The 14,098-nt window shown below is 40.5% G+C and overlaps 1 protein-coding gene across 7 annotated transcripts in view; it reads right to left on the bottom strand.

Moving 5' to 3' along the window:
- Positions 1–14,098, bottom strand: part of EPM2A (EPM2A glucan phosphatase, laforin) — a 49,948-nt gene that overhangs the window by 27,416 nt on the left and 8,434 nt on the right. For 4 of the 7 annotated variants that reach the window (XR_008747999.1, XR_008747998.1, XM_055809660.1 and 1 more), the window contains exon 2: positions 7,273–7,447. Coding sequence is in view for 5 of the 7 variants with exons in the window: in XM_055809660.1 (XP_055665635.1) it covers positions 7,273–7,447 (175 nt within the window). In the remaining 2 variants the exon portion in view is untranslated. The other 3 variants (XM_027796957.2, XM_027796954.2, XM_027796956.2) reach the window with 3 other exon arrangements.

Below are 14,098 nucleotides of genomic sequence, written 5' to 3'. Positions count from 1 at the left end.
CTTCTGTAGCCGTCAAAGTTTAGGCAAGCCAGCTGGTTGTCTCAGCTGAGTCACAGGGCAGTTTGAAGGGGCTTGACATTACTTCTGAGTATGATTCAGAATGTGATTAGGAAAAAAATATTTTTTTAGATATGTAACGTCCAAAAGATTTCCTTTGTCTTTCTTTCCAGGGATAAGCAATGGAAAGAGCTTCACAGATCTTGTCTCCCTCATGAGGAATATAACAGACTTAAGAAAAAGAAGGCAAAAATGAAGATGCTGTGGAGGCCATTTCTTTCCAGTGCAGATGATTGTTAGGCATTACTTCAGGGGATTCGGTGATTTCTGAACTGTGAAAATATTCTGTGTTCCATTAGAAATAGATCGGTTTCCATCAAAAGTAAAATCCACATAACAGTGGGATGTGCTTTTATTGTGCTATCAAGAATTATTCTAATTGCTTTAATAACCCAAAGCATGTAAAATACCACATTAAAACATTTATAAAATGTTATGCTATTTAGACTGTCTATGAACTGTTGAAAGTTATTAATTTATCAATAATGCTGACAACATACATTGTAGCTTTATAAAAAGAAGAGTAAACAGAAAAGCTGGTGAATATTAATGGTGCCATTTGAAAAACTGCTGACAAAAATATTAATAGTTCACAAGTTTGCTAGTTTTCAGTCCCATCTGCTGCCAAAATCATTCCCTCCCACAGTTTTACTGTACTCACATAGATCACATTCATCAGCCATCACTTCAACAGTGTCATCCCAAGGTCTAGATGATAATTTGTGTCCCTCAGCCACTGCAGTACACAGCAAACCTGGCACCACAACGGCTAAGCCGTTCATTGGATTTAATAGACCAGACACTATAGGTAGAAGTAATACTGGGAATGCAAACACTGATGACAGTCATGCAAAAACCTTTAATCTAATAGCTCTGTGGTTTTTTTTCCTTCTGGCAAAATTTACATCACCCATTCTAATGCCGGATTTTGGTTGTTACACTCACAACAAATGCAATCAGAAATGTGTAATACCCAGGAGATCCAGGAGTTCCCACTCTAAGCTCCTTTCGAGTGCTCAGGTGGTAGGTCACAGCAAGGGAACTGGAGCTGTGCTGACAACAGTTATTTGCTAGTACTCAGAAAACCAAAATGACTGAAAAGTGAGTCCCTGCAGTCCGCTTCACCCACGGTATCACACAGGTACCACAGTCCGCGATGGCACTGCTGGCACATCCTGGATTTCTGTTCACAGCTGACGGGACTCAGATTTGTCACTAACTCTCCAACAGCTTGGCTTAGGTTGTCCCAGCCAGGTGCCATCATCCTGCCCAGGCAAAAATCACAAAACTTCGAAAAGTAGAATCAGTTTTCAATTTTCTAGCCATTGTTAGGGAGGGCAGTGTGGGGAGTTAATGAAAGGGAAAACCTTTTGTTTGGATGGGTGACAAATGTGTAGAAAAATGTATTTGTTACCCAATACAGATATACTTCTAAGTGAAGTAAATGTAAACAAATAAGAACTTTAAAAATGGACAAAATTCTGACCTCATAATTTGTCTTCTCACTCTTGCTCCTATTTCCTCACACTGCATCTTAATTTTCAAGAACTCAGATTAAAAATTGCTTAAAAGTCACTTCTTACACTGTTTTGAAATCCATTTTCTTCACAGCAGACTAGTAAAAGCATTTCATGGCTCCAGTTGAGCTGGTGATACAGGAAAAAATATGACATACAAGGGACAAAAATTAGAATTAATATGTAATCATTCTATAAAAGATTATTCCCATTGATAAGTAAGCAATGACTCCAGTTTAGACTAGTTTAAGACTATAGCTCTGTATAATGAATCAGTATTCCAACAAGTAGTCAAATGTCCTAGTTTATGGGAACATACTGCAAACTACTGTTCCTTAGAATATTTTCATTATTTAATGTATAAAATGGCCAGATAATTTTACAGTTAGAGCCCCAAGTACTGAAACCAAAGGTCAAACTCCTATTGATGTTAAGTATTTTTAATCAGGATTATTTTTCTAGAATACAATCAAAGACTTTTGTTCTGGAGCTCATTATTTCTTATTCTTTTCTTTAATACCACAAGTATTCTTTAGGCACAGGGGACAGCTAGCTCTCAGCTTTTAATGTTAATTACAGTAATGTCCATAGACATCATCACTTCTTAATTCATAACATAGGCATAAAGTATCAGTTCAGCTTTCTACTTCAGTAGCATAGTTCACTGCACTTCAGGGAGGGGGTGTGTGTGTGTGACAGCTTCCTCTTTTAAAGCTTTTAAAATAATTCAGTAATAAAAAAATTACTTCAGAATTACATTTAAAATAGAAGGGCATTTTATTTTGTGAATTAATTAAAATCAGTAAGTCAGAAGAGAAGTTAAAGAGTAAAAACAAATAAAAGTGCTCTCTTGTATTTTCTCCAGTCACAGAATTCAAAGTTAATTTTGACTTCATACAAAACTGAGATGGACATTACCCATTAGTACAGGCTAGGGATGGGATACAAGATCAAGATGAAGACAGCTATCCCCTGTTATCTACAAACTGCTGTCTTCAGGCACAGCAATGCTCAAAGCATTACCTAAGGACAGTTTCCCATTGACATCTGAGATGTCCTACAGCATCTGGAACACACGGATGGGGCTCACAGATATGGCCAACGAGCTAAAAGAAATCTTGTTCTTGTAGCGCATCAGCTGGAGGCCAGACAGTAAACTCTAGAGTATCTCAAATGACACTAGACATCAACATCCAAGCAACCAGACAGGATGTTTAATGTCTCATTACAAACCAATAGAGATCTCATCAGCATCTCAGTGCAGTTTGGAGACCAATTCAATTCTTCAATTCACTCTAAAGTAGACAGGCAGTCACCAGCGAGTCTGTATATAGACATATGAATTTAGTGGTCTTAATCTCAAGCTGAGTGCTACCACAGATGTCTTTAAGTATATCTTTACATTCATCAGTCCCAGCAGTGTTCTAAAACTCAAATAGCAATAACTGCGCCTCGTATGACCCAAATAAATTTACAGAAGTTACATTATTTCCCTTCTCCAGTGACTCTCATGCAAAAATATACTCAACTAGCTTTCCTCTTTTCCACCCTAGTTAAAGATGCATGTCAGTCAAGGAAATGCTCATTTTCTTCACAGAATTACTACAGACAAAAGGAAACTCAGGACTCATCAGCAGAATACTGTTTCAGTGCCTCCAGAAGATAAACAAGAAGCATCTGGATTTTGCATTGGATCATTCCTCATTCACTCACCTGTCTACATTAACATTCTAGTACAAACCCGGAGCACACATTTTATATCACCCTCCTGATCATCCCCACTTAACATTTAACTTAGGTTATAACCTACATGTGTTGAAGGAAGCAGTCTTACCATCAAGCTACAAAGACTACATCATAAATTAAGTTTGATTTGCAATCATCAAGAAACAAACAAAGAAAAAACAGTATTTCCAAGCACAAGGGTTTATTTTCTTTTATGTTTTGCTTTATTTTATGTTATGGAAAAAATCAGGGACATAAACACTGATGACAGCAACACATCCATCAGCTTCAGAATTTCTTGGATTATATCCAGCTACAGGACCATCCCACTCACTCCATAAACATAAAAATATTAATATTTAATAGCCTTAATATTTAGGTGGGAAAAAAAACTACTATAAAAACTGTACCTTATAAAATTGTTGTCAGGACCCACAGCTACTCTCATGTAGCAACTCTCCTGTCACATTCTTTTATATTTAAAGCTGACGTGTATTTTCCTCTAAAATGTTTGGCAGCCATAACAATACTTCAGTTACAGATTAGCTATCGTTTCTGTCTGAGGAATTCACTTACAAAACCTAGTTTGGCTGCATTTTACAGGCAAAGCATGTAAAAAATATTTTTTGTCGTCAGATTTAGGAGATATGACCAAAAAGCACATACTCTGAATAAAATTACAGTTATGAAGACAGCAAATTCGAAACACACATTATTAAAAAATTAGACACCAGATGGCATCAAAGTGTATGTCCTAAAATGAAGAGGTGGTAGTCATACATCATATTAGAATGAGCAGGCAAAATCTGTGAGAAGTCACTACTTACCAGAGGTGGATTCAGAAACCTAAAATTAGTCTGAAAGCAGCAAACTGTAACTAGATGGCTTTTCCTCTCAGTGATATTCATTCCTGTAGCACCTAATTCTGCCATCAAGCATAATTGTTTCCAACATATTATTTAAGGCTTTTGTAATTTCAGGTGTCTCTCCCTCTCTTGCTTTTATGCAATGCCTTTCTTCTGAAAATTGCAGAGGATTTTATATAAATAATAAGGCATGTAACACTTAAGAATTAGGAAGTTTCGCCTTTCACAGATGGAACAGGAATGGAACTAGCATGCCCCAGATTTACAAATTTTCTGAAGTCATCTTCTCCCAGAAAAGACTACAATAACTCTAATTTGCTTTGGAAAATTACTGTGTCCTAAGTGAACTCTCCCGCAATTTGAAAGCATCTTATTGCAGTAATATCTAGCGCAAAAGAGAAAGGGACTGTTATCTTTCTCCTGAATCAGATTTGGTGATATGTGTCATTACATGTCCAAAACAAGTGAACACTAATTCCACGGAGGTATCAGTCACGACTCTTGCTGCAGGTGAGGTCCATTTCACACTTTCATAAAATTAATTCCAGTCCTGCTATGCTTAAAAATCACATCATATACTCTCCAACCTGAACAACCAACACAAAGTGAGTTCTCTAATAAGTTTAAACATAAATTCACTGATTCATGAGCAAATATATCTATACCAACTAAGAAAAATCTGATTCCTTGGAGCATTACCATCAGCCTCAGCATGACTCAAAATGATTTTTGGCACCGGCAGGAAGCAGCTGTTTCCCACCCTGCTGCAGCCCCTTTAAAGTTGTAGCACACATTTTTATGAAGAGGCAAGGCTCAGAGCAACTGTTTCTAATTGTTGTGATTGGACAGATGACAAGTAAAATCAGTCCGAGGGCTTGTGTGTGAGGCCATTTTAACAGAGAGAAACTTTCCTCTCCAGCTAACTCACGCCCTGAAAATTCTATAAAGTGGAGCGATGTAGAGGAGGGGCTCATATCACAAGTTTTCTTTGATAAATCACTTCTTGCCAGCCGCCACCATCCTGTAAAGATCCTACAGCTGGCAACAGAACTCAGAATTTGTGCTCATAAAGCTCCTGACAGTACTGCTGTCTCTGCTACAGTGTGGAAAAAAGTAACCTTAGCTGGGCACCTGCGACCCCATCACGCACTGAGCTGTTCGCGTACGGGCAGGGGGACTGGCTCTTTGCTTCTGGTTTGGGGGAGGGTTTTGCGGTTTGGGGTTTTTTTCCTTTTTGGTAATATTAATCTCCATAGTACTCTTCTGAATCAAGAAATTCATTATAAAATAAAGGCCTTTTCAGCAGCTCACTTCAATTGCTCTGCCAAAAAAAAAACCACAACAAAAAAAATCATCTTAGCCAGTATTTTTGTGTTGCTTTGTTATAAGCAGCAGAATGGTGAATCTGCCTCCAACTGTTAAGTCATTTAAGGCTGCGTATCTTCAAAGTATTACAAATAATTATGAGACAGGACTGTTACAGGGTATGCTGACTTAATATAGCTCAAAAATAAGAATCACTGAAGATGTGTGCATGCATAAGACTGTCTTACAATGAAGGCATGTGTCTCAGAGAGGGGAACAGAGGAGGAGATCCTCATCTGGGAAAGACTACACAATTCAGAAAATTTCCTTCAAATATTCTTTAGTGGTATCTACAGCTTTTTACCTAACCTTGGAAACATATAGTCATGCAGATAAGGCAGCATTAAATGGATCACTGCTGCCTCTGGAAAGGAAGATAAGTTAGCGTCTGGTACTCAGATACTGGCTTTCTGACAGCTGTTCTTTCTCACAAACTTAGTCTGCCAAGCAAAGATTATTTGGGATTGGCAAATCTGTGCTTTGGAATAAACAAGATCTTTTCTCTGATAGGGTGATGGAAACGGATGCTTAAGACACAGATAACAGTATAGTCTGTCAGGCGTATTATATAGCTTGAGGGGGTCTCAGGGAAAAGGTACCAAGCCACACGAATGCCTACATAGGCCTAACAGTGTTTATGAATCCGTACTGTTCCAAAAGATAGCAAGGGAAGGAAATCTTTCCCTCATACTGCAACACGATGAGAACGAGACAACTCAGCTTCCTACCCTGTGAGAGGCTAGAGACAAAAGGGTAGAAAGAGGAGCGACAAGATGGTGAGGCTGGTGTAGCTGAAACAGTAATGCGGAGAAGTCTGCACAAAGCAATGCTAAGACCTAATGAAAATACCAGGTGGTTTGATTTCTTAAAAAAAATACATAGCCTTTTGAGACCACTAACTGCTCCGTAACGAACACCAGCTGCACATGGCACACCAGGGCTGCCAGCATTCATGCAACGATTATCAATCAACAAACTTGCTGCCACATCCGTGACTGGAGAGGGAAAAAAAGTTACAAATGGTCCCAAATTCCTCAGTGTCACTTTGTTAACCACCAGTGCTAAGGCTGGTGCTCTACATACAGCCTGTGCTTTATCTGCAGCCCTAAAGGGTGGGTGCCCTCTTTAAGCTTTACTGTCTCCTAATTGAGGCCAGGATGCTTCACTGGTGAGGCAGTGGACTCAACACTACAGAAGTACAAACTTGTTAAGACTTGTCTAAATTTTAGTATTTTTTTTCAATGCATGCACAGAAGCAGAATTCATCTAATCGTTGTCACTAATTGCAGTTGCTGCCACACATGAGCAATATAATGTGACACCTAAAGTTCTAGTGATGGAATATATTCTTTTTGTTTCCCAGGAGATGTTCTTCAGCAAAATAATCCCAAACCAAACACATTGCATACATGCATATTTACATGTCTATGTGGACAAGCATTTGAAAATTACAGTTCCTCATAAATTTATCCATAAATTACCACTAGTCATAAAAATCTGAAAAGATGTGATGCAACTTAATACACCTGTACAAGGTGCAGGTATCATTGAACTCAGCATCTCTCCTTTTTATTGCCAAAAGTAAGATTTAATTGCAAAGAGGTATTGAATCTTCGTTAAACTTTACTGTTACATACATACTACCATTCACCACCTCAAATTCAAATCTTGCTGACATTGTGTTGGTACAGATTTTCTGTTTGAATACTTGACACCAGCCAAGCCCTGCACTTTTCTTTTACCTGGAGTAATGGATAGCTTGATGTCCTGCAATATTAAAATAGAAGTCAGTTGTATGTTTCATCTCATCAGTATGTCCAGAAACTTCAATCCAGTGTGCTATTGGGAGGCAGTAAACTCCATCTACTATGTTGCTCTGGTTGTAAACACAACTCCGATCATGATGGGGCCCATTACCTAGAACAGAAGAGAGGACAATTGCAGGCTGTGTATCTGGAAAATCTTCTGCAAGATTTGCAGGAGACGTGAACAGAGTATTTATGGCCAGGAGTGGTGTTTGCTGCCTGTTCAAACTGCATTTCTCACAGCACATTACTAACACCTGAAATAGCGGTAACAGAAGTGCTGCTGCAAAGCAAATGTTCAGCATTAAAATAATTTTTTGCTAATTGTTTTTGAAAAGCATTAAAACTGTGTAAGACTCCCACATCATGAACTGTGGTACTTAAAAATTTCAAGAATTATTAATTTCATTTGATGTCTGATAATATGTGACCTCAGCATTTAATGTTTCTGCTGGGTGGTCGTCTTCTGGAGGGTCCAGCTTTCTGTGGCCCCAGGTCTAGCTCTGACAGGGCAAGCAGCATCACCTTGCCTCAGGCTTACTTCTAAAGGAATTGCCAAGCTACGAGAAAGACCTCAGAGAGAGCAGAAAGTACAGCCATTCAAGATCAGAAGGGTAAAACTGCAAACAAAGGTAGGACTCTGACATTGGATTTGTTGCCAGCTTAAGGATTCAAGAGGAAAAACATGGAAAGGCATCAAATCCCAAAGAAAGAAAGGTAGCAGGTGGCGGCCAGCAGCCTGGTAGCAATGAATACCTGTTTCAGGGAGGAGAGAAGGGTGGTCCTCCCCCTCCTCTTTCACACCTGCCTGGCCAGCAAAGACACTTCAGGCGTGACAGGACCCAACACTGGTGTCTAGCCTAGAAGCTCATTAAATCCTACCCATCTTTTACGTTTGCTAACCAATAAACAATCGCTTTGTACTCTTCAGATGCACATCCTGCTTACAGGGTCTATTTATACATAGTAAAAGCTGCCCAAAGTGACCAAGAGAGAGACGGTCACACCTGCAATGGCAAGCGATCCCAATCACCTAAAACGGCCTTGTCTAAAGAAAAATTTTTCTCTTACTGTTTTCCATTAACTAATACCCATCACCCCTTCTTCTTCTCTTATGGCAATAGTGCGAGCTTTAGTCCAGAAGACAAATTTTTAATACCATGCCAGAGTAAGCGACCTGAGTTGAACTGGGTCATGTCATCAATCAAAAGGTTATTTTGCCTCCAAATTTTCAGTACATGTAAATTCTCCTTCCCCCCATTTTTTTCATACTTATTGTAATACTAATTGCCATGTAGGAATTATTGTGCAGATTGGAAGTGACCTAGTCTGTGGCTTGCTTTTAACGTAAGCCTGTTACACTTATAAATTATTAATGATGTTAGAACATTTCTGAGTAAAGTTATGCCCGAAGGAGTATCTTCAATTTCACGCTGCACATAAATGCATGACCAGCTTTCAAGCACCACATTTAGGGAAATTTGCTACAGCAAGAGCATTTTTGGAGATGTTTTAATGCCATGATTAGAGAATAAGACTAACATTTAATACTAAAGCTCCAACAATCTCCTTATTTCCGGCTGACATGCAGCATGTCTTACCATAATTCTGAAATACTAACATTTACCAAAAAGAAAATACTACGCAGAAAACTATTTTCGCTTTCTATATTGCTGAACCATTACGCATCATATGCAATGGTAGGACACACCTTTTGATAAATAAGGTGAGCAAGATCAGTATATAGCCCTTGAAGTTACAAATCTTACCACTATATTTTTATCTAACATTTCTAATTGTTTACACATTTTTACCACTTTTAAACAGTATTTGAAGACAGCAGTATACATCGACTAATACAACAGCATAACAAAACCTAGGGATGTTTATGGCACTTAATTAACTTCATATATTCAGCAAAATCTTTACAACCACAAATAACACATCTTGCCTTCCCGTTTTATTCTCTGACAACTGTCTGTAGCGATGCACATCACCATGGTCCTGCCATCACAAGGCTGTGTCTGATCCTGACCACCACCCACCCACGGGCAGATGTCCCGGCCCATCCCCATCCCCAGGGAGGTGTCTGATGCCCAGGGCTGGGGCTACCCCTGCTGCCCCCGGCTGCCTGCTTCTGGCTGCCAGCCCCGTGGGGTGACCCCAGGGAGCCACCAGCCCTCACTGCACCCTGGAAGTTTTAAACCATGTTCTCAGGATCTCTGGCTCTTTTGCTACTCCCAGCCCTACTTCTCCTGGCGTGCAAGTGCCTGGGTGCCCTCCCTGGCTCCCACAAGGACTGCCCCTTCCGTTGCTCACAACTGTTCCTCCTCTCTCACGAGTGTTTCTCTGTGAACTTTTGCAATCACAATCTGTGTTCTCTCCCTCCTGCTTAATTTCATCTTTCCTCGAATCACTAGTCAGTCCTACAAGACAACAAAGCCTCTGCCTCCATGATCCCAATTGCACCACGACACGCTTCCTACTTTCCCATTTCTAGCCGCTGCTGCTTGACGTGCATGCACCTTTGTCATTTGCCAGTTTTACTGTCCATCCTCCTCTTCTAGTTTTAATTTGGCTGTTTTTTTAACTTCCTTCTCTATCATCTGCCTTCTTAAATGGCAGTAACCTCCTGGCCTTGTACCCTTTTCACCTTCACCATCCTTCATTCCCCAACCTAGCCTACAACCTCACATGAAAGTGGACCCAAGAGTAAATTGTCATGAGACATTTGTTTCATTTGTTCCCTCAAATAGGTTTTGTCAAATCTCATTCTGAAAAGCTTCCTTCTTTAATTGTTATTTATTGCTGTTGATTTTTCTGCACCACTTGACCTCACCTTCCCGCTGTGGCCTGCAGTCAAACAGGAATCTCGAAAGGTATGTTACCACTTTGGCTGTAATACTCCAGTAAACAAGAACAGCTTGCATTCTTAACATTTGTCATAAGAATTGCATAGCTCTTTACTACTCCTTAAGTATTATTATACCAATCCATGAATTAACATTAGCTTCTAACTGAACTATGACGGCTGTGCAACAGAATGTATGTGCATATACATTCAACACATTTTTTCATGTGTATATATATATTCATGTATTTGTTGAACATATATTCAAAAAATACAGTGATATAATTTCAGGGGAGAATGCTACCATCGCCAAGAAATACTGATTTAGAGAACAGTGTGATCGCACTGAGCTGTGTTCAGGAAGCTGAATTCTCTATTCCCCTTGCAAGACTTACAAAAGAAGGCAACTACCACAAATAATCAGGATCTCACTACCTAGGTAATATCCAAATGATACACAAGTGCTTCTCGCCACAGTTTGCTTCACAAGACACATTTAACACATTTCAAAAAAAGAGAAAATTGTTTTAACGGTCCAGGTTTCAAAAACAGAGAAAATTGTTGTAACGGTCCACATCATGCTTCTGCTAGCAGTTTGTCACAGCAAACGCACAGTATTTTGGATGCCATAAAAGAACAATGCAAGGAAACAGTTTCAGAAGTAGAACCAGGTGACAGTTTTGAAGGAGTATGTAGAACTCATGAATGGTTTAGAGCTGCTATAAAAGGGCTAAAGATTGAATTCTCTCAACTTTAATCTTCCAGAGTCATGTAATATGAAAATAAAAGTAAACCAATAAAGCCAGCTTTTGTTCAAGGTAACTGACCATAAACCATGTTTTAAATAGAAAATAATTAGCATCACTTACATGTTCTGTTGTATATCTGCAGAATGTATACAGCTAGGACAATGGGCACAGCTTGGGTGACAAGCAGAAATTATTAGCTGGATAACCCTCAGTTCTTCCTTTTCCATCCCTATCTTTTTCAGCCTTTCCTCATGAGTTTCCTCTGTGTGAAGCAAGGTGCATCAACCTAATGGTATGAGCTATGTCCAGGGAAAACATGCTTCAGCCTCACTTAGCCCCTTCAGCTCTGCTGACAGAGCAGGCTCCTTGCATCTCATCTGGGGTAGAGTTACATGAGCCCGTCAGGCTCCGACAAGCTGGCCCAAGACTTCCCACAAGCACTGGAAGAGTTCACACCAAGAAGAAAATAGCTTTCAGAGGCAGGATAAAAATCTGGCACAGAGTGACACATCAACTCTCTCCTCCCTCACCGCAACAGACCAAGCAAAGCCCTTTCTGGATGTGGAAGCCTGAAGCATGGGGTGCTTCCCCACACCCAGGACAGCTCCAGGCAGTGACTGCCAGCACCATGGATCAAAGACCACTGCCTCCTCGCTCTCTCCCTAGTCCAGGGCTGTTGGTGTGGTTGGTCAGTTTGGGAGGAGACAGAGCACATGTTGAAGGCAGTGGGACCAAGCTCCGCAGCATCTGACTCTTCTCAGAGCATCAAAAGTGTCTTGTGGCCCTTTTTAATTCCTTACCTTCTGTTCAGGCACCAGAGAGAAAGGATAGCGGCCCGTGCAGGCAGAAGTGCCGTGAGACTGCCTGTATGTGGAGTCAGGACATGCCTGCTCATGTCTGAAGCTGCTCGTAACCACACCAACTTCCTACTCCACTTCTAAGTTTGTCCTACCGCGCAGGTCCCTATTAAGTTCTGTATCTGAAAGGACACTGCACCTTTGCATTTTCCAAGTGACTTCGCCAAGAAGCCCTTCCCCATGAAAGCCATGCTCAGCAGCATCGCTTATTTCTCAAATGCACAAAGTATTTCATAAAGTTACTGAAACAGAGAGCCGAGTGCTGAAGCTTAGTTTCTGCACCTGAAGCCTGGGAAAGCTGCACCTACAAGCTGGGAAGGCTATCCTGACCGTGCTGGGCAGCCACGTCTGCCAGGGTGCCTCTGCATCACTGCCTGGCATGGCACAGAGAAGGGCCAGGGCTTAATTTGCTGCAACCCAGCATGCTTCCAGGACCACAAGTGCATGTCACATCTTTACTGGGAAAAGTGTGCACCATGGCCGGTCTCAGGCACACGCCATCCACATGGACATTGAACAGCTGGAGGACTTCATATCCCTTTTACAAGCTGGGTGCTCTAGACTTCACGCCATTAGGAGGGCAACAGCTTGAAACAGATGGTGCTGAGCCGAAGGCATGCTGCAGAATCCCTAGGGGAGCTGCGAGGCAAATTCTCACCAAAAGGAACCCTTTGATAAATAAATTGTTACTATAAATACATCCGCCCCCTTACAATAACCAGTCTCCCCATGCTTACCCAAACCTTGCACAAAGAGTTCAAGATACTTTGAGTAAACCCTCCGTGAATTCCCAGTCTCTAGAGTGGGAATTTATCACAACTCGCATTTAAACACCATGCTCAGGCCCAGCAGCTGTGTAACTCCTCACCAGCGTCTGCCAGACAACAAGAGCTCCAGTCCCAGAGCTCACAGCACACACCGCCAGACCACTGGGTAGGCTTCCAGGTACCTTTAATATGAAATAAACAATTATTTGGGTGAATTTTTAGGGTTTTTTATAATCAAGAAAACTGTGCAGCCTCAAAGATTTGGGTGATTTTAACAGCATTTCAACTTTTCTGTTCCTAGAGCCCATAGTAAAGCAAAGAAAATCAAATCTGTTTTCCACTCACCTATACATCTTTGCAGAAGAGAAAATAAGCACAAATGCTCTTTGAGAAAGGGCAATACACAAGAGAAAATACAAGTTTTTACAGTGCAAACCACTTCTAAATTAGTATTTTTCTTCATTTTGTTTTTATTCACACTATTCCAAGTAGCAAATCATTGGCTTAACTATTTATTTTTGGGAGGCAAACACACAATCATTTAAAAACATGTAAAATTCAGCCATAAAAAAGGGTAAGTTATGTATGTGAACGGTACCGATCCTCTTGTCAAGCGATCACATCGACTTCCCTAATTAAAGAACTAAAGGAATTTGCATGAGTTTATTAGAAGGCACGGGTCCTTGTTTAACCAATAGGGTAGCACCCTTTTTCCTTCAATAAGATCCAGAATGATTTCATTTCAATTCCATCTTTGTGACTCTTCACAGCAAAAATGCTTATCTGAAAGAAAAACATAAAAATGAGTTTCTAGGCATTAAATGACAAAGCTTCTCATTGCTTTTGCAACCCCCTTGTTTGTCTCTACTGCAGATGGTTGTGCAGGAGAATCCACTGATGCAGGGGACTGCTGGAGAGCAAAGCAACCAAGCAGCCTTGCTTACAGCTCAAGCCTCACAGGGAGCTCCTTCAAAATCTGCGTGACTGCACTTACGGCTCCTGATTTAATGCATAGGAAGGATGACCAAAGTGGTCAAGAGGGAAGCTGGCTGTGCAACTGACCAAAGATTAAAACCACAGATCTCCACATAAATGATAAATGGCACTGGCAAAAGATGGAGACAGAACAAACCAAAGGAAAAATAGGTGAAGATACAGTAAGTAAAAGATGTCCAAAGACTGAGGACTGGAAGAAGATAAGCAGGGACCAGAGGAGGATCTTCTGAAATTTGATCTAATCACATAGAGTAACAGAGTGCAATGAAAACCCATCAGTTACTATTTTATTACAGCTGTACTGCAGGGATGAAAAAATTATAATCCAGCAGTCTGCCAACAGCACAGACTCATGCTGACACAGAGGACAACTGCATGCAGATTAAAAGAAGAGTCACAGTGGTGAAATTATCAGCTTGATCTCAAAAGATAATGAGCAAAATCTGGGTCAATGAAATTTCTCAGCACCATTAAGTGTGGCAAACAGAAGAAAACATGAATGAACAAAAAAAAAAAAAAGATTGCCTCTTCCACTGTCTCTGC

The sequence above is a fragment of the Falco peregrinus genome, chromosome 7 (assembly GCF_023634155.1).
Source record: "Falco peregrinus isolate bFalPer1 chromosome 7, bFalPer1.pri, whole genome shotgun sequence".
Taxonomy (NCBI): domain Eukaryota; kingdom Metazoa; phylum Chordata; class Aves; order Falconiformes; family Falconidae; genus Falco; species Falco peregrinus.
This window is presented reverse-complemented; position numbering and strand designations above follow the sequence as displayed.